At 40.0% G+C, this 18,561-nt stretch overlaps 1 protein-coding gene across 11 annotated transcripts in view; it reads right to left on the reverse strand.

The window, feature by feature from the left end:
* The window catches only part of Nfia (nuclear factor I A), a 362,119-nt gene that overhangs the window by 90,051 nt on the left and 253,507 nt on the right, over positions 1-18,561 (reverse strand). For 10 of the 11 annotated variants that reach the window (XM_074079960.1, XM_074079959.1, XM_074079963.1 and 7 more), the window contains 2 exons: positions 16,447-16,564; positions 10,677-10,804 (listed from right to left, as the gene is read on the reverse strand). In XM_074079960.1, coding sequence (XP_073936061.1) covers positions 10,677-10,804; positions 16,447-16,564 — 246 coding nt within the window. Of the gene's footprint in view, positions 1-10,676; positions 10,805-16,446; positions 16,565-18,561 lie in introns of those variants that run through there. The other variant, XM_074079961.1, reaches the window with a different exon arrangement.

The following is an 18,561-nucleotide window of genomic DNA, read 5'->3' on the forward strand; positions in this document are numbered from 1 at the left end:
GTCCCTGATTTATTGCATTGATGTGAGCATTTCTCGTAATCTTCTAGGAGGTAATTCACCCATCATCTTGAAATGGGTGCTATGTCCTTCATTAATTGATGAGTTTATGATGTATCTGAAATCTGTGGATGGATAGAGTTGTACATATAAGCAGTATTTTAATTCTCTGTTGAGCAGGAAAGCAATTGGTATGTGCACAGCCTCATCAGAAACTGCCAAACAGCACGGGTAGAAGAGCTAGGACTAGGGGTATCTGTGCAGGCCCTACACGTCTTTTTTCCGTCTCCCCATCCCTCATACAGAAGTCTCCTGTTAGGAAGTATTAAAGAACTACTTTGTTAAATACCACATACACTGACGGTGTTATATTTGGTTATTTAACATTTAAATAGGATCTTCAGTATGTAGGAAAAAATACAAAATGTACATGAAATAAGCTTATAAATAGTAGATTAGATTAGATCACTATCTGTATCACTTTTTACATGAATTAAATGAATATGGACATACAGATATATATTTGCATCTGACATATATTACGTATATATACACAGCTTAGAACAATGTATAGCCCACAATACACTTGCAGTCATTAGCTACTATTACTTCTAAACACTTACACATTTAAAAGCCCAACAGCTTTCTAGTGACAAGGTTATAATCAAGTATGTCTTTGTTGTTAATCAAATTGTGGCATTACTTGAGTCTACAGAATACCCATATTATATTCACAGAAAAGATGGGTAAGATCACTACTTAAAGCTTAAAGACATATTTTTTCTCTTTATATCAGAGACCTTGTTTTTGAGTTCTACAAATATTTTCAATGTTTTTATTAGTATATAATAGTTGTACAGGAGGTTTCACTGTGACATTTCCATCTATGTGTACAGTGTATTCTGGTTTGGTTCATTCCAAACCAGGAACCAAAGCTGGTTTGGTTCCTCTTCTCTCTCTTCCCCCTCCCCCTTCTTGAAGTGACTTTGACAGGTTTTAATGTTCCATATTTCTTTCTTTTTTTCTTTTGTTTCTCCTCTTCCAACTATACTTTCTGGCTATTTTACCCTTTGGCGAGTTAAATCTCTATTTAGAATAATGTTACTTCCCCTAAATAAATATTTGCTTTAATTCTTTCCAATTTCATTACCCACAAATCAGAAAACTGACAGGAGAGGTTTGGGTCAATTGTGCAGAATGATCTCGTGTAAGCCACGAATGACACTGGTTCCTGTGGACTTCCTAGTATGCCAGGCCTCCACATGCTTCTTAAGGAATGAGGGAAGGTTAGACTCTGATATTACAAAGGGAAGCACACAGGGACAAGCATTCATGCTGCTTCTTCAGTCATGAAAGGGCCGATGCTCCAGCTCTTCTCAACAGGTACAGTAGAGGACTGTGGGCCAAGCCAATGAATAAACTCCCAGCCTATGATACCTAAAGATCTCCCTATCCTATACTGTAGCCACTAAGCTAGCCATTTCTTAACCAGTTAACCCTTCCTGCCTTTGATGGACTGTAAGCTCTTGGAGGGCAAGTTTCACCTTGTTTATTTTTTTATATTCTTCTATCACCTCACACAGAGCTTTGAATATAATAAACGCAGGTATACAATCTGATTTCAGTTAAATTCCATAATATCTTATCTCATAGCACTGTAAAGTTTCCAAAGTATTCACTAACATAGGTATAATATTTCTTTAAAGTTTTATGGTTTATTAAGTATATTTTGCATATTTAAAAAATAACCCATGGGTAATGACATGAACAGTACTTTGCACACAGGTGGTACTCAATAATTGGTACTCTTGTTTTTATTACCACCTTATTTGATCTTTTCAAAGCTATGAGTCAGGAGACAGTGCTATTTTATTGTCCCCAATGTTTATATAAGAGGAAATGAAAATTCAGAGTAGTTTGCTAAAATATTCCAGGCTTGCCCATGGCAGAATTTGAGAATTACAGATTTTTTAATTCTTAATTTGTACTTTTCCCTCTTTGTAATACATTCTATTTCTCTCAGATCCGAACCCCCTCCAGCAAGCCTTCAAAGACTTGTGGCTGGAATGAAGTTTGCGCTAAAGCCCCTCCTTATGGGGTGCTACTTCTGAGCATACACGAGCCAGCATTTGCTACCTAACCGTGCTGAGGACGGTGACAGGAACAGGGAGAGGAGAAGAGCTCACATGTAAACCTAACAGACCAGCGTTATCGCTTCCTTCCACTCAAGAATATTTACACAGCCTCATTTTCAAACATGAAATTAAAAATTTGGTGATTTGGGTAATTTATTTATTTACACAAGACCAGCTGAAATGCAGCATTTGTTTTCCTAGGAACTTCGGTATTTACAGAACTGTGCATCTGGGTTCTCTGATGCTAGTGGAACTGTACTTGTTCATTTAACAAATGTATGCAGTGCTACCTTCTTACTGCTTCGTTGGATTCAAAGGGCAAGATAAGACATGTGTACTCTCCATCTCATTACTTATTTATTTATTCAACAAATATTGATTGAATGGCCACCATGTTGCCAGGTACTATAACGGGCTTTGGGAATAAAAGCAATAATTTTGTTGACCATGCTTTACCAAATATATATGTATATGACACAGAACACAGAATACATGTCTACATGAGAAGAGTATTTCTTTTCTTTTACTAGGTAACCTTTTAGACTATAATTACAAAGGGTTATTTTAGGCCCTTTTTTGGCATTAAAAATTGCCTTGATAAAGAAGGTAGGGACATTTTTGAAGCGTGGTTAGAGTATTCATTTGGAAATACAGCTTTTCTGTTGTAACCTCTTATAGGAGAAGTTTCTCTGATAAAGAAGGCACATTAAAGAACCAGCTCCTTGTTACTGTACTGATGCTGTCTGACACCAGTCTCTAATGAGTAGGTGCCAATACTAAAGAGGTGAGGGAAGAGAATATTGCCACAAAATGATGCTTCCCCACTGTTCCATAAATGTAGAAGGAAAGCCAAGCCATTGATCTGTAATGGCAATGTTCTGTAACAGTGACTATTCCCATTACAGCAGGAGATTGTGGGAGATTTAATCATCTTCCCTAATATATGCTAGTGCAGCAGAGTGTCCGTGATCAATGAACTATTGTTACCAGTCTGCTGCCTTTTTATTGGCACTGATAATGGGCCTCCCATGTGTCTCGGCTAGAAGTATAAGTTGGTAAACTCCCTCCATTCTCACAATTGATGAATGACTGTGGGCAGTCAAATTAGGACTGGTAGAGGTGGGAATCCAAGCAAACCTAATATGTAGTTTTTAAATTATAATGAACTAACATAAGTCTGCAAAATCCACCTTCTAGTAGTGCTCTGAGTAGTTGAGACACTGGAACCCTAGCTCTATATGTCCTGGGTTAATGGTTGACCAGATGTTTACCAAAGTATTCTTCTACAGATGCTTTTAAACATAATTTTGAAAATTTATGTGTTTACTTAATAATTATGATAGCAACAGAGAGCATGTCATTAAAGCACTTAATTTTGGTCTTCAAAATAAGAACAACTTACTCTTTGGGAAGAAGTTTAACTCTGAAAGAAGTTTATCTTTGAAAGTTTTTAAAACTAACTATGATTAAATTTACTAATTATCAAGTGTGACTTTAAGAGTTTCAATGAACTGTTTTGACTTTCCAACATTTTGGCTAGTGTAATTGTTTCTGTTAATAGTTTTGCAGGCTCAATGCAATTATAATATAGTTATAATGTCTATAAAGCTATATTTGAATGCATTAGAATTTTGAATATTTTTCTATAGGAGAAAACTGAAGTAACCTATTAACCTGCATTCAAACAATCCTAAATTTCACTTAAAAGTGCTATAATTTGACCCAGAAATTAGCTTTTATTTTAGATCTGCTGAAACTGACATGCATGGGCTCAACACAAGTGCTGTCTCAAATGTGGAACTGGTACAACCTGGCAGTGTGAGACACTCTCCATTTCAGGGATACAAAGAACCTAAGAAAGGTTCCCAGGCCAGCACAGAGCTTCTCTGCAACTCAGGGACAAATCTGTTTGAAGACAACTTAAGTTTATATATACTGACAATTGGAAGGCTAAGAGCCATCACGGTGCACTCTGAAAGATGGGAACACTTCTCAGTTGGGTTCCAATCTCAACTAAGTTTATCTGCTTTCTTTTAAGAAAACTGGCCCCCACTCTCCAGTCAGAATTATAGCTCTCTCCTTTCACAACACCTAGCCCCATCTGCTTTCCACTATCACCAGCTGAGTAAGGTTTGTCTCCACCGTGATCCTGGTGATGAGAGTTCACGTAAGTAGAGAGCATTAACGTTTACAAAAGTTTTGGGCTTGCCTTGCCTTATTTGATTGTTCTGACTTTGTGACACAAATGAGGCTGAAATAAGAGTAGGGATTATTAGTAGGTAGTGACTAACACTTGAGGACAGTCGGAGATAGGCACTTGATGGAGCCATCTTTGTATCTACCCTAGAATACTGCACACAGTGACACTTGATATTAAATGATTTGTCTTGACTTGACTTAGCATGATTAGGTGACTAGCCATTCTTTTTCATACGGAGGTACTTAAACAGGAGAAATGTGAGAGAGATACAAGTTTTCTTTCTGATAGTGAGGTAGCTGGAATGTTCTAGCATGTGGCCTTTTCTTATCTGACTGAAAACAGGTTAATGTCTATGTAGAATAGCCTTTTTTTCTATTTTTTTTTGTGGGGGGTGCAACTTGGATTTGAACTAAGGGCTTCATGCTTGCAAGGCAGGTGCTCTCCCACTTGAGCCACACTACCAGTTCATTTTGCTCTGGTTATTTTGAGGATGGGGCTCTCGCCAACTATTTTCCCAGGCTGGCCTTGAATCATGATCCTCCTGATCTCAGTCTCCCAAGCAGACAGGATTACAGGTCTGAGTCGCTGGGATCCAGCTTTTCCTTTTTTTCAATATTGGGGATTGAATGCAGGGCCTCACATGTGCTAGACAAGTGCTCTACCACTGAGCTATACCCCAGTGTCTTTTTTTGGGGGTGAGGTGGGTAGTGAGGTTTGAACTCAGGTTCTCATGCTTGCTAGGCAGGTACTCTATCACTTGAGCCACGCCCCCAGCCCTTCTTTTTTAAATTTTTATTTTGAAACAAGGTCTTGCTAAGTTACCTAGGCTGTCCTGGAACCTACAGTCTTCCTGTTTCAGCCTCCTGAGTATCTGGGATTACAGCATGCGCCATCATGCCCACCCTTGAAACAGTTTTAAAGACATTCCTACTTAATATAGGGAAAAGGGCTAGGATGCACAAAATTTAAAAATAAGGCCCAGTGGGCAATCCCCACCAGTGCTTTTCACACCCAGGGTGCATAGGCATCAGCTGCAGTCTTGTTAACATCTGGAGTCTGAGATGCTGCATTTCTCGATGCTCCCAGTGGCACTGTAATGCATGACACTGAGTGTCAAGGGTCTGAGCTGTCTACTTGGATGTTCATTACATTTCAATGAGAGAAAACTAGAGGTAGAAATCTGAAATTTTTCAGCATAGGTAAATCAGGGAGGTTATCTAAGTACCATGCAACTACCTATAGAAAATCCATTTTTAATGTACAGTTCATTATAATGAATTATGCTTCTGAAATTATCTTAAAAACAATATAGAACTGTATTTTATTAGCAGATAATTGTACACATTTATGGGGTGTGGTGTGACATTTTGACACCTGTACATATTGTTCAATGGCCAAGTTAGGGAAGGAGGCAAGCAGATCCATCAGCTCAGACCATTAGCATTTCTTTGGGCAAGAACATTTAAAATTCTCATTTAGTTATTTAAAAATATACAATGTAATATTGTTAACTGTAGTCACCCTAATGTGAAATAGAATGTATTTCTCCTATCTTACTGTGATTTTTGTACCCACCGACCAATCTCTCCTCCATACTGCTCCCTTCCCTCCCCCGTGCCTGATAACTATTGTACTCTGTATGGAATAACCTTAAAATTTTTTTTTCATTCACTTCAAGGAATAGCCTTTAAGGTATACTTTTAATACGGTTTGCTACTATATTCATTAATAGAGTACTTGGCTGAGCCTTAGCAAGTGTTTTTCCTACTGCTTGCTAATAATTGGATTTGACTGAAAGCCTACAGATTAAAAATATAGGAAATACCAATTCTGAGAGGATTATTGGCAGCAAATTCTGCTTTCAAGTTTATTGAGAGCACCCAAAACTCTCTGCTTCATGGCTTTGTTCATTCATTCAATCAATATTTATCGAATACCTGTGCTGTGTTAAACACTGCTGTGGCACTAGAGATACAGAGGTAGAAAAAGACTAAGTCCCACTCTTATGAAGTGTATCTTCTAGAGGGTAAAATAGATGATAACAGTAGACAAGAGTGTGAAGAAAGGAAAGAGTGTTATAGATTAGAAGGTGACCAAGGAGACTCAGTAGCTATTTTAGATCACCCAGGGCCTCTCTGATGTGGTTTTATTTGAACAAAGACCTGAATGCTGAGAATTATTTGATTTTATGGGTGAAAAATGATAGATATTTCACTTTGGTAACTGATAATACTCTTTGCTTATCTATAGTGTCCTATTTGTATTTAGTAGCTCATATTCATGTCTTGGCATAGGTTGTAAGACAAGGGCTTGGGATAAGGGAAATGGGGACTTGTCAGGTCTTTCTGAGGAATTATTGACTATCTTTTATTATTATGTTTTTAAGTTAAGTGCAAGTTCAGGGCATGAAACCTTAAAATACAGGCATAAATATTTATGCTAAAATATTTATTAAATATAGAAGACAAAACTTGCACTATGAAGTTAGATTTGGTTTGAAATACAGATTCTAGATCCAGAGATTTACTATCTGTGTGGGCTTGGACAAGCCAGTGAACCATTTATGATTCTCAGTTTTCATCTCTAGAGAGAAAGAATGATTAAATCTTGCATATTTTAAAGGAAGTTAATAAAAAATCTGGTGCACAGTAGGTACCCAATTTTAACTAGAATTTTTACCACATGTATGAAAGCATCACACACAGTGTGACCCAATGTAGGTGACTCCCTATTGGTTTCCTTCCCATTTTATTTGCATTATCAGTTTCCTGGCAATTTTTCATTTGTGCAGATAAACAAGAGTTGATGGTATGTGTGTTTTTGTTGGATAGTATTTCATGGGGCTCACTCCATCAGTGCATGATTAGCCTCGAAGCCTCAAATCTAGCCTGAGATAACTGGGAAATGTAACTAAGTGGAGGGAACAAATACAGCATTGTAAAAGAAGCAAAAGTCAGCCTGGGGTTGTCTGATGTTTTTAAACTAATATCATCTTTAATCTCCTGTGCCCTTCTTTGCAGATAATAAGAGCTATGCACCAAAAGTGCTGAGATAAACTAATGGGGAACAGGATACGACAAAAGCCATTTGAAAGACCCCATGTAATTTACTGCATGTCTGGTTTATTTTATGTTCCCAAGTCTTCCCGTTGCTTCAGGAAATGTGTCTCTTCTGACCACTTTTGATCCTCCTTTGGCCAGGGAGTCCTGAGAAGGCAGTGAGGCCAGGTACCCAGATGCAGAGCTCTCAGAGCAGGAGTGAGCACAGCCTCACTTCCTGTGTCACACTGGAGGCAGAAACCCAGAATCCTTAGCACATTTGACAGACGGATCCCAAACACGGGCAACCAACAGGCTGCGTGTGCATTTGGATATACATAATTCCCAACATATTTCTGAAGGTAATTTACATGAGTGAGCCACTAAAAGCCTCCTACTCAATTAACTGTACCCCTGGGGAAAAGCGATGCAGGCCTGGATAAGTGTGGGAACAACATAAAGGTGTTCTCTGTGCCAAAAAGGGGATTGGGCTTGATGGAAAATCCCCAAAAAGGACCATCTGGCAGCATAAATTATCCATTTAAAATGGCTGGTGTGAGTTAATGACACCAAAGTCACCATGAACATGTGCAACATCCTTCAGTTGTGTTTTAATGTCCCCTCAGGCCCTGTTTCAATTATGACTTTCTATGCTGAATGGGGCCAAATGTAAGTTTATCCACAGCACCGCCCCCCCCACCCCCAAGAACCACAAACATACCATGAAACTGCATTTTTCTTTAATGAAATGAGGGTGGATAATGGATAATCAGTCCGGGAACATAATTGTGTGGGATTTCTTCAATAAGAAGGAAAAAGTGTATATATCTTCACCTGAAGAGGATTTTGCCATTAACTTCGGTTATTTAATGACTCTAAAGGATATAGGTACTCAGATGCTAAAATTTATGCTTATTCAAATCATAACATGGAGATGAGAATAGGAATCACTCTGAATAAAAAAGCCACCAACCTTTACTGCCCTCAAACACACCCCAAAAACGCCTATGTAAGGGCCTGGGGAACAGCCTCATGGTGGCGAAGCTTCCCGCTCATCAACATGATTTGCATAAGATGCCTGGGTACAGCACTCAAGCTGTACTCAACCTATATATTTGATTCTGATTTCCACTAAAGCAGGTAAATTGGCTAGGACTAATTAGCCTTCTACAACGGGTTCCAAGAAGTTTTACATCTTTTAATTGTTTAATAGCACCTAAACTTTTCACTGGCACTCTGCGGATGGAGGTCATGCTGACGATGCGGTTCCTAGCGCCGGTAGTCAGCGTTTTCGTTCTCACTTAGGGCTGGCTTTATTTCTTAGCCACTTTAGGCAAACTGACGTGAATCTGTGTGGAGTGAAGTCGAGGTGTAACCCTCGTGGAGCCCCGCACTATGAGTGCTGTGAGGGTAATAACACGGGAAAAAAGGCACCCGACTCATCTGGGACCCCCGTGCCTCCCATGTCACTGCACACTGATCTGTTATGCGTCTGTCTCTCCCACCCCAATTGTGAATTCATGAAAACAAGGGCCACAGCCTCCACATTCATCCTCGAATTCCCAGAACCTGGCATTACATCTCATAAAAAAAAGTTCCCAGTGAAAACTGGAATGAGTGAATGAATGAGCCAAGTGATGCTTCTAGGTAGAAGCAAGGCCAAGAGAAAGGTGTGCGTTTTCATAAAGGCAACAAGAGAAAAGACCCAGTCAGTAGGGCCTAAGGGTACTTTGATTTGATGTGATTCTTGGGGAGAAGTTGTTATACCTCAGTGAATGTCAAACGTGTAGAGATTTTGCCACCTGTACAGTCAGGATAAGGAACAGTTCCATCACCCACATCTCTCTCTGCCATTCATAGTCACACCGTTTGATGGGTGCCTTTTAAAAAATGTTAGGGAGGAGAGAAAGGACCTAAGATTTGAAGATGAAGAGGTTATTTTGAAGGTTTGCTTGGTGTTTGCTGAAGTAATTGCTGAGACAGGTATAGAGAGGGACAATCCGAGAACTTTTTGTTTTTCAGATGGGTAATACATATCACCTTATTTCATCCTCAAGAGAAATGAAATAGCTATTAATATTGTCAGATTATAAAAATGGGAACACAGGCTCAGAAAAGTTAGGTAATTTGCCCAAAATCACACAGCTAGCAGGAGCTAAAGCCACGATGACCCTCTGGCTGATTCCATAACCTGCAGTCTCTATCCTCTACCCATTTGGTTTGTCATGTTGAAGAAGGCACTAGAGAAGATTCCTCCCCGCCCCCATGGAGGTCAGACATTGACTGGCTTCAAAAAGCTGCTGCTATCAGAATTACTCAAATCACTCTCAAGATTCCAGAGCCAAGTCTAGACAACCCAGGCGGTTAGGCCAGCACTCATTTGTTTAGTTTAGCACGGAAGGGTTGAAGATGGTTGTTTGTATTTAAAAGAAAAACTGACCAGGATGATATCCAGTAATAGGAAAAATATTACAAAGTAACCTCATTTTATAAAAGTCCAAGTTAAACTTGGAACTCATTCTCCTTTCTAGTGTTCATAATCTAGTTGAAAAAAATTGATGGATTCTTATTATGCGAAACCAAGGCTGGGTATCATGGCTTATATCTGTTATCCAAGTTACTTGAAAGGCAGAGGTCAGGAGGATTGCAGTTTGAGGCTAGTCTGGGCAAAAAGTTAGTGAGATCCCATTTCAGTAAATAAGCTGGGCATGGTGGAGGCTGTAGGTAGGAGGATCTTGGTCTGAGGCTTGTTCCAGGCAAAAACATGAGGCTCTACCTAAAAAATAACTAAAGCAAAAAAGGTCTGGGGGCATGGTTCAAGTGAAAGAGAACCTCTCTAACAATTGTGAGGGGCTGAGTTAAAATCTCCAAAAAAAGTCAAAAAACAAAACAAAACAAAACCCAAAACACAACAACAACAAAACTAAACCAAAAGGTATATAAATATAAAACCAAAAACACCGTAGTCCCAGCTATTCAAGAGGTGGAGGCAAGATCACGTGAGCCTAGGAGTTTGAGCCTAGTCTGGGAAACATAGGAAAACCCCTTCTCAATCAGCCAAACAAACAAAACAAAAACAACTGCAAAAGGAACACCTGACTGTAGGTACAGGTGACAATCTGTGAGAAGCCATGTGCCACCATCACCAGTCTTTCATTTCCATTGAACCTCTGCCTTGCAGTGCCACCCTTCTGTGAATGTGGCAGTCAGATTACAAAATGAGCACGTGTTTATGTTGGCAAAGTCAACTGCCTCAGGCTTGCTTTCTTCCCTTTCACACAGCATGGGACCTAGGCACCCCCTCACCTGGCTCTACTTCATGCCATCCGCTGGACTGACTGCCACTTCCCGGGGAGCGTCCTTGGCCTGTGTAAAATGGCTCTTCACCAGGACTGTCCATCTCATCCTCCACAGACTTGAGGCGCTTCGTGGAGCTGAAAGAACAAATAAAATGTATGTTTAAAAGCAATCCAAGCCACCTTTCTCTTGGACACTGCCTCTCCTGCTGAAAGAAGGCCAGGGAAGGAAGCAATTGGGCAAGTGCAAGTAGTCCAGGCCTGGCTGCAGGCCCTTGTGCGGTTGAGTGAGTCACTGGATGGGGAACGAAGTCTTGGGCCTGTGTTGTTCCAAGTGTCTGGGTCTAATTTTTATTGTCCCTCAAGTTACTGCTGCCACCACATCCTGTTCCTTTTTCCTTTGAAGAACTGATGGCTGGCTCCTAACTCCGGCCTCCACCTGGAAGTGGGGAAGGAAACCCAGGTTTCCTATCTCCATGGGTGGTGGCTGGGGCTGGCTATTAGCAGTCACCTGGACATGGATTCAGTCCCTGCTGGCCTCCAGAAAGGACATAACAATAAATAAAAAGTAGGGCTCATGATCCTTCAAGGAAGGCTTGGGCTCCTCCCTCCCCATTTTTTGCACATTTCCCATCTTCTCCTTGAATTTATTCATTCAGAAAACGTTCACTGCACAAGTAAGTAAGTAGTCCAGGTACTCCTCTAGACACCAGAGATAAGATAGTAAACAGAATGGATACAAGTAGGAGTACATTACTCTGATTGCCCTGTGAGACTGAGGGACACACACAGTGAGTGAGGTGGCTGATGAGTTTTATGCCCTTCCTCTATACAGAGATTACCAAAATAAAGTTTTATTCCATCTGGAGAAAACCAAGAAACTCCTAAAATGTATCTTATTTCCTCCAGCTGATGGACTGATTTTTTCCTCCAAACGTGAAGCTTCCCAAGTGAAAAGCAGTGAGATGCCTCTGGTGTTACTGTCCCAGTTAGTTGTCTTATCTGTGAACAAATACCACCAGCACCCTAAAGAATGGGCAGATTTCATGCAAGCAGGAGGACCTGCTGGGGAAGCTTTTCCTCCCATGTCAGGGTACAGAATTTCCCATGGGTTTCACTCATTTCATTCATCAAACACTTGCAGTGTACCTCCTACGTACAAGGTGCTGAGCTATGTCCTGGATCTCGCCATGGATCAGACACACTCCTCCTCCATGAACAGAGATGGAGGGGCCAAAGAGGAAAAGAGGTGGTAAGAGGGAACCCACACCTAGGCTATGGAGGGTTACATGATGGAGGAAGGAAAAAATGAGAGAGGCTTCCCAGAATGGATAGCTCCTGAACTACCTTTAAGAATTACCAAGGAGATGGGACAGAGAAACAAAGGTAGGGGTAGACTATCATGAAGCCCAGCCCATGTACCACTAAGGCAGCCATGTTGAGTTTTAAACTATTGAAACCCTTCTTTACCATTTGGCAACTGCCATTGACTCAAGCCCCATATGTTTCTCCAATCTTGACAGCTCTCCTTTACCCGAAGACACCTTCACAATCCAAAACCTAAAGGGTTAATGTCCTGCTCCTGGTGGAACTCCAGGGCCACGTGGCCCTGAGTGCACATTACCAACACCGTCACCCGTAGGAGGCAGAAGCAACATGAGTCAAGTGTGACGCCCTCAGAGAACTGAGATGGCAGACATTGGAGGAGGGCACAATGGAAGAGGAAGGTGAGGTTACATGAGGGTCTGTACTTTAGCCTATAAGCAGTGGAGACACCCTGAAGACCTCTATGCATTGTGTGACACTGGAGTTACATTTTATAAAAGTGACTCTGGTAAGTGTTGCTGAGGATGGACACAGGAAGACAAAATAAGGAGGTACGGTCCAGGCGTGGGGGGACTTAAGTGATTACTGCAACAATGTGAATAAAAAGCATGGAGAGTACAATTTAAGTAAGAAATTCTAATTATTGGTGTTGGAATTCCAGTATTCTTAGCTATTAAGTTCTATTCTCATTAAAGCCAGATCACAGAGAAGCAACGTAACTGCAACATGCCAACTTAGTACCCGAAGAAAGACATTTAATAACTTAATAGAACATTAAGTTTGTTTGACTTTCCTTGAAGTTCAATGAAAAATAGGCACTTGAAGAACTTTTCTATATTTTATATAAAACTGTGTCTAATGAAAGTCCTTTATAATAAGGTACACACACAGAAAAAAAAATCCAATATTCCTTCCAGAAAAATCTGGTCTCTTTGAATGAAATTCTACTATTTCCTATTACTAGAAAATGTAAATTATATAACTTATTGCCTCCTCTTCTTGACTCAGGGAAAAATTTAAGACATAACTCTTGGTTAATGTTCCTGATGTAACAATCTTTTCTATCTTTCCATATGGGTTCTGACTTCTCTTTCTATATTTAATGTTACCTGTTGTGCTTTAAAATTGGAAGGCTCTAGAAACCATCTTGGAAGTGGGAAGAAAATAAATTGGGGAAAAAAAATCTCCCTTAAGTACCACAGCAAATAAAAGGCAAGCCTGTACATTCTGATAGAATTGTAAGATCTGTAGGGAAAGTGACTATCTTTTCATTATTATTTAAAAAGTCTCTAGTGTCTACCACAACGTGTGACTAATAGCAGATTCTGAAACTGCTATATGAGTACATCTGACAGGGATTCACACAAGTACAATGATTCAATGAGATCCAACCCAAAAGGCAAATTCCATTGTCCACCAATCTCCCATTATTATTTTTTATGGGTTTTTACTTCCTTGTCTTGCTTTAATAAAATACAGGTTGACATCCTACCATGAAAAGATTCTGTAGTTGCCACCTTAGCTTCAAAGTGAGGACACAGTACAAACATCTGCAAAGTTGAGGTGTACAATGAGGAGAGAAAAGGGTTCAGAAGTGAAGAAAGTTAGCAGTGCTAGAAAGGGCAGGTGGAGGGCACCTGAGACAAAAGCTTACTGACTTCACAAGCTTGACAGTGGGTTTATCTTGATAAAATTCCTTGGAATAAAAAGTGTATTTTATTCTGTTTTTTACGCTGCCCTTTCTATGGTTTTGGAGCTGTTTACCTTGAAGTGACACAGAACCTACAGAAAATACCTATGTATCCCCTTCATTCATTTATTTTTTAACTTTCAAATATGAGTTGATCCTTGATCTTGTTTTCTAAACCCACTGATTCAACTCTTCCAGAAACATCTGAGGAAAGTGCCAGTAAGAGCTACCCACAAATAGGAGGATAAAAGTCTCTGAAGGAATGAAACACTAGTTCTTACATGTGAAAGGTGTGTGTCCCTAGAAATTCTACTAAAATCTAAGGTAAGAGTGATACTTTAATTTCTAATTCTTATATGCTTGATTCTTACTATGTGCAGAGCCTCGCTTTGGAACCAGGAGATGGTAAAAATGCCTATTCACTATTCACTCTTCAGACTACCACTACCTAGTCTAGAATGCCCCTCTGGTCTGCCTTGTAAAACCCAGAGTGCCGAGGACAGAATTGGGAGAGTTAGACACTGTCCTTTAAGAGAATTAGAGTCCATATGGGGAGCCAGGACAGGTACATAACTCAAAGATGGTAACAGTATTCAAGAAAGCAAGTGCCATGAGTCATAGAAAGATAGAGCTCCTAGACACTTCTTTAAGATTCCATATTCTGTTATTCCTTACTACAAGTGTCAGCCTCAATCCAAAGAGAATTCAGTGAGAAAAGACCACAGTTTCCAAGTTCCAACACACCTGAGTTTGAGTGTAGACTGAGCCATTTATCAGGGCTGTGACATGGGGCAAGGTACTTCCTGTCCCTAAGCTCCACTGTTTCACTGGCAAAATTGTCTGTTACACAATTATTGTGGAGATTAAACCACATTGGGTACATAAAGCATCTAATACAGTGTCTGCCACAGACCAATTAATACTGGGATAGGATGAACAAATATTGTTTGATTGATGAACCTTTCCATGTGCAAATCTGGGAATAATATTCTAGAAATTCTAACCTGTACAAAGATAATTCCATGGAGTCTATGTATTCAATGATTTTTTAAAAAAAAATTATCCTAGGAATTGCCTAATGAGAGTAAAACAAACATGTTACTGAGTTACTAACTACTGATGATGTTTGTAATTAGCTCCTTATCGAGGTTATTTGCAGAATATGAGACTGACACTAACCTTTTAAATGACATTAATAATCAGCTTTCTATTCAGACAGTCACAACAAAAGATAACAAAACATAACTGGAGAAGTGTGCGAAAGGATGGGAGGTAGGAACGCTGGAGGAACGTGGGACCTGTGCAGCACATATATGAAAAACAAACAGCCCGTAAAGTTTTAAATTAATCACTGCCCACAAGTATTTGCAAAGCTCTTTCATGTTGACTTGAGTGTAGTTACACACAATGTCTCTTCCATCGGCAAACATTCAAAATCCTCAAAGTGTATTAACACCCAAATGTGATCACAGTCTCTTTCTTCTATTATAAATGTACTTAGGGTTTGAGAACTTTTTTTTCCCCTTCAGGAACAGATACTACATTGAACTAAGGGGAACATTTAAACATCAAAGATGATGGTAGGAGGTGGGGTGTTCTATTTAGGAAGCAACTTTCTTTAACTGCTTTCACAGTATTAGAAATGACTAAGTTGATTTTTTTTTTTAACAAATTAATGGTGTTTGAAACATTGTACATAAAGGCAAGGTAAGAGTCTCTACCAAGGAAAATTCCTATAATGTTGCCATTGTTTTAAATCATAAAACTGTACTTGCTTTAGGAACAATACACCTTTGAAAAACGTTTTGTACAAAGTACACAAACATGAAAGATAGTTCTGCACCGTTCTGTTCTTTGTTGTCACAGTCCAGTGCTAATGCCAATTTGTGAAAGAATACTGTGGGTTTAATGCTTAATCCCTTCCCCTGGTACAGGTTAGCTACAGGCAACATTATCTCACAAAGTGCTTCATTTGGATGTTGGCTTTGCAACCTAACTTAAGAGGATCAAGAACTCTGGGGGTGGGATCGGCTGTGCTCTCCGGTGTTGTATTTTCAAGGTTTCCCAGAGCATCAGGGTCTAGTGGTGTGGAGTCACTCTGCTATCTGACTACCTTCTCTTTTATAACCTCATACCAGGATATTAAACAGGTTTGCTCTTTTAGGGAAACCCCAACAAATTGGACTTTGAGACCTTTGGGGACTGAGTAAGAAAAGAACTGGGACTGAGCTGTATTGTTAGCTGTGGGCAGGGGACTAGACTGTCACCAGTGTCTACTTCCTGCCAAATGAGCCAGAACACATGCCTCCTTTTCCCGAGTCAAGTGTATCCTTTCTTTCCGGGAACATGCTGTGCTCATCACCACCCTTCCTTCACGTCTTTGCTTACATTCTCACCCCACCTGGAACCCCATTCCTCTTCCTTCCCATCTCCACCCTCACCCACATTCAGAGCTGAGCACAAGTTACCCTTTTTGGACTGAGCCTTTATTACCATTTTTAGCCTGTGGTGTGCAACTTAGCCTGTTTTTCACTGTCTGGTGTGTGCATGTGTGTGTGTGTGTGTGTGAGTATGTACATACTTTTTTGCTGCTTCATGTGCATTTGCTCTGTCTCCCCAATGAGACAGCTTGTTGGGGCTAAATGACTTCTTTGGTATCTTCTATTATTACAGGTACTTTCTAAATGCTGAGCAGGCCTGGAGTAAAAAATCAAGGCATGTCATTCTGTGGCACAGCCGCTTTAAGAGCCACCAGTCACATTACCTTGTCGAGGATGTGCTGGGTAAAGACCTCCTCATTGCTCCTGGACTCATGCTGTAATATGAAGAACTTTCCAGATCTGAGAGAGAAAAATTAGGGCCAGTTCCTGCAGCTATTGGTGCTAGAATGAAAAACACAAAAAAAGAAGAAACATCAGTTATGTTCTGTGAATAGATCAATGAGAACTATTTCAGTGTTGGATTTCACACGTTTTTCTTTTTGCATTTATCTGGAAAACTTATCCAAAATAATCAGTGATCAAAAGTGACTTCAAAGGAATGTTGACAATAAAAATAGTCTATACCAGAAAGGCTTATTTTTTTCTAACATACCTTTCATCTTTTCTATTTTTGTAATAGTAAACTGTCACCAAGGTTACAATATTCCTGGATGCTGTAAATAAAAATCTCTTTATGTTTTAGTCTTCAGCTATGTGTGTCATACTGAAGTTTGAACTCAGGGCCTTGAGCTTGCTAAGCAGTTACTTCACCACTTGAGTCACGTCTCCAGCACTGTTTCATTTTAGTTATTTTTTGGATAGTCTCAAGTTTTTGTCTGGGCCTGGCCTTGGGCTGCAATTCTCCTACCTATGTCTTCTGTGGGATTACAAGCATGATCCACCATGCCTGGCTTGTTTGGTGAGATCAGGGAGGGGAGGGGGTCCTTGTTAACTTTCTGCCCAGTCTGGTTTTGAACTATAATCCTACAGAGCTCTGCCTCCTGAGTAATCAACGTTTCTTGAATAACTACTCAGAATGTCCCTGGGGCTTTTCTGACTTTGTCTGATCCTGACAGCTTCTTCTCATCTGTATTTTGGAATTCTGTTCTGAACTTTGGTGCAATCAAATCTATCCTTTTAGACCACCCATTCCCTGCTTTCTGCAATGGGGAATATGTAATTTTTCCTTAGTCTGTGAGCGCCCTGCATGCATCTTTACCTTCAGGTTTGTCCCACCTTGTAAGTTATGGCTCCAAACCATGGTTTTAGTAAATAAAGCTTCGCTGGATCTCTGGCATATGCCTTCATTACACGTCTATGAATGCTGGGCCTCTACAACACCAGAGAATTAGCACCTGCAACAGAGGCCACATGGCCCACAAAGCTAAATGTTCATTCTCTTGGCCCTTCCTAGAAGAATTTGCCAACCTCTGATTCAATTTGGTAATATGTCAGAGCTGATCCTTTTTGAGATGTGATTTCCTTGTCTACAACAGCTTAACAAATATTTTTGAATGAATAACATTTACCAATCTGATTTAAAAACTGTGTAAAATTAGTGTTCGCACTATATTAGTACAAGAAACCTATTTTTTGAATGAGTATGCACAAGCAGGAACAATAGATGCACACATACACTGGATACTGTACAGTTAAGCCCATATAAGTAGATACACAAATTAATTAAATACAAGTTAATATCCATCAGAAGAAAGGATAATTAGGAACATCATGAACCATGTATTCTCATTCAAGAAATGATTATAGGGAGCCTGCTATTGCCAAGAACTTTGAGTTGGGAAGGAAAGAAGTTGGATGAAAGATATGGTCCCACACATAAACAGCTCTAGAGGGGAAGCCTGGCAGATTAACAAAGTCAGCCCGAGAAGCCTGCTGATAGAGTTACTCCTAAACTGATATGGCCGCACAGAAGTGGTTTTCTAACCCAGCTTGGGAATAAGAAATTGAAGGGACTGAAAAGGCCTCAGAAAATGCTGTGCCTGAGAAGGATGTTGAAAGGACAGGGAGAATGTATGTGACTGAGAGAAAAGGAAAGTTTCTAGATAGAGGAAACAGCATAAAAGTGAGAGAACAGAAAATGTTTACTTGATTTCTGACAGCCTGGTGTAATGCAGTGTATAAGACATGGGGTGAGAAGGGTTGGTGAGGTCAAGTCACAAAGGATCTCGTAGTTTCTGAAAGGATCATGGCTTTAACTCCAGCATATCTCAAGTTTGTAAGCTATTAAGGCACTTATCACACCCCAGTAGGGTAATATTGTCAGCCTCTAATATAATCCCTGACACTAGGAGGCAGTCAGTCAGCACTGGTCAAAAGCAATTGGTGACTGCACTGAGTTTTATCCAGTAGTCACAGGGAAGCCAGCAACTTATGAGAAT

The sequence above is a fragment of the Castor canadensis genome, chromosome 7 (assembly GCF_047511655.1).
Source record: "Castor canadensis chromosome 7, mCasCan1.hap1v2, whole genome shotgun sequence".
Classification (NCBI taxonomy): domain Eukaryota; kingdom Metazoa; phylum Chordata; class Mammalia; order Rodentia; family Castoridae; genus Castor; species Castor canadensis.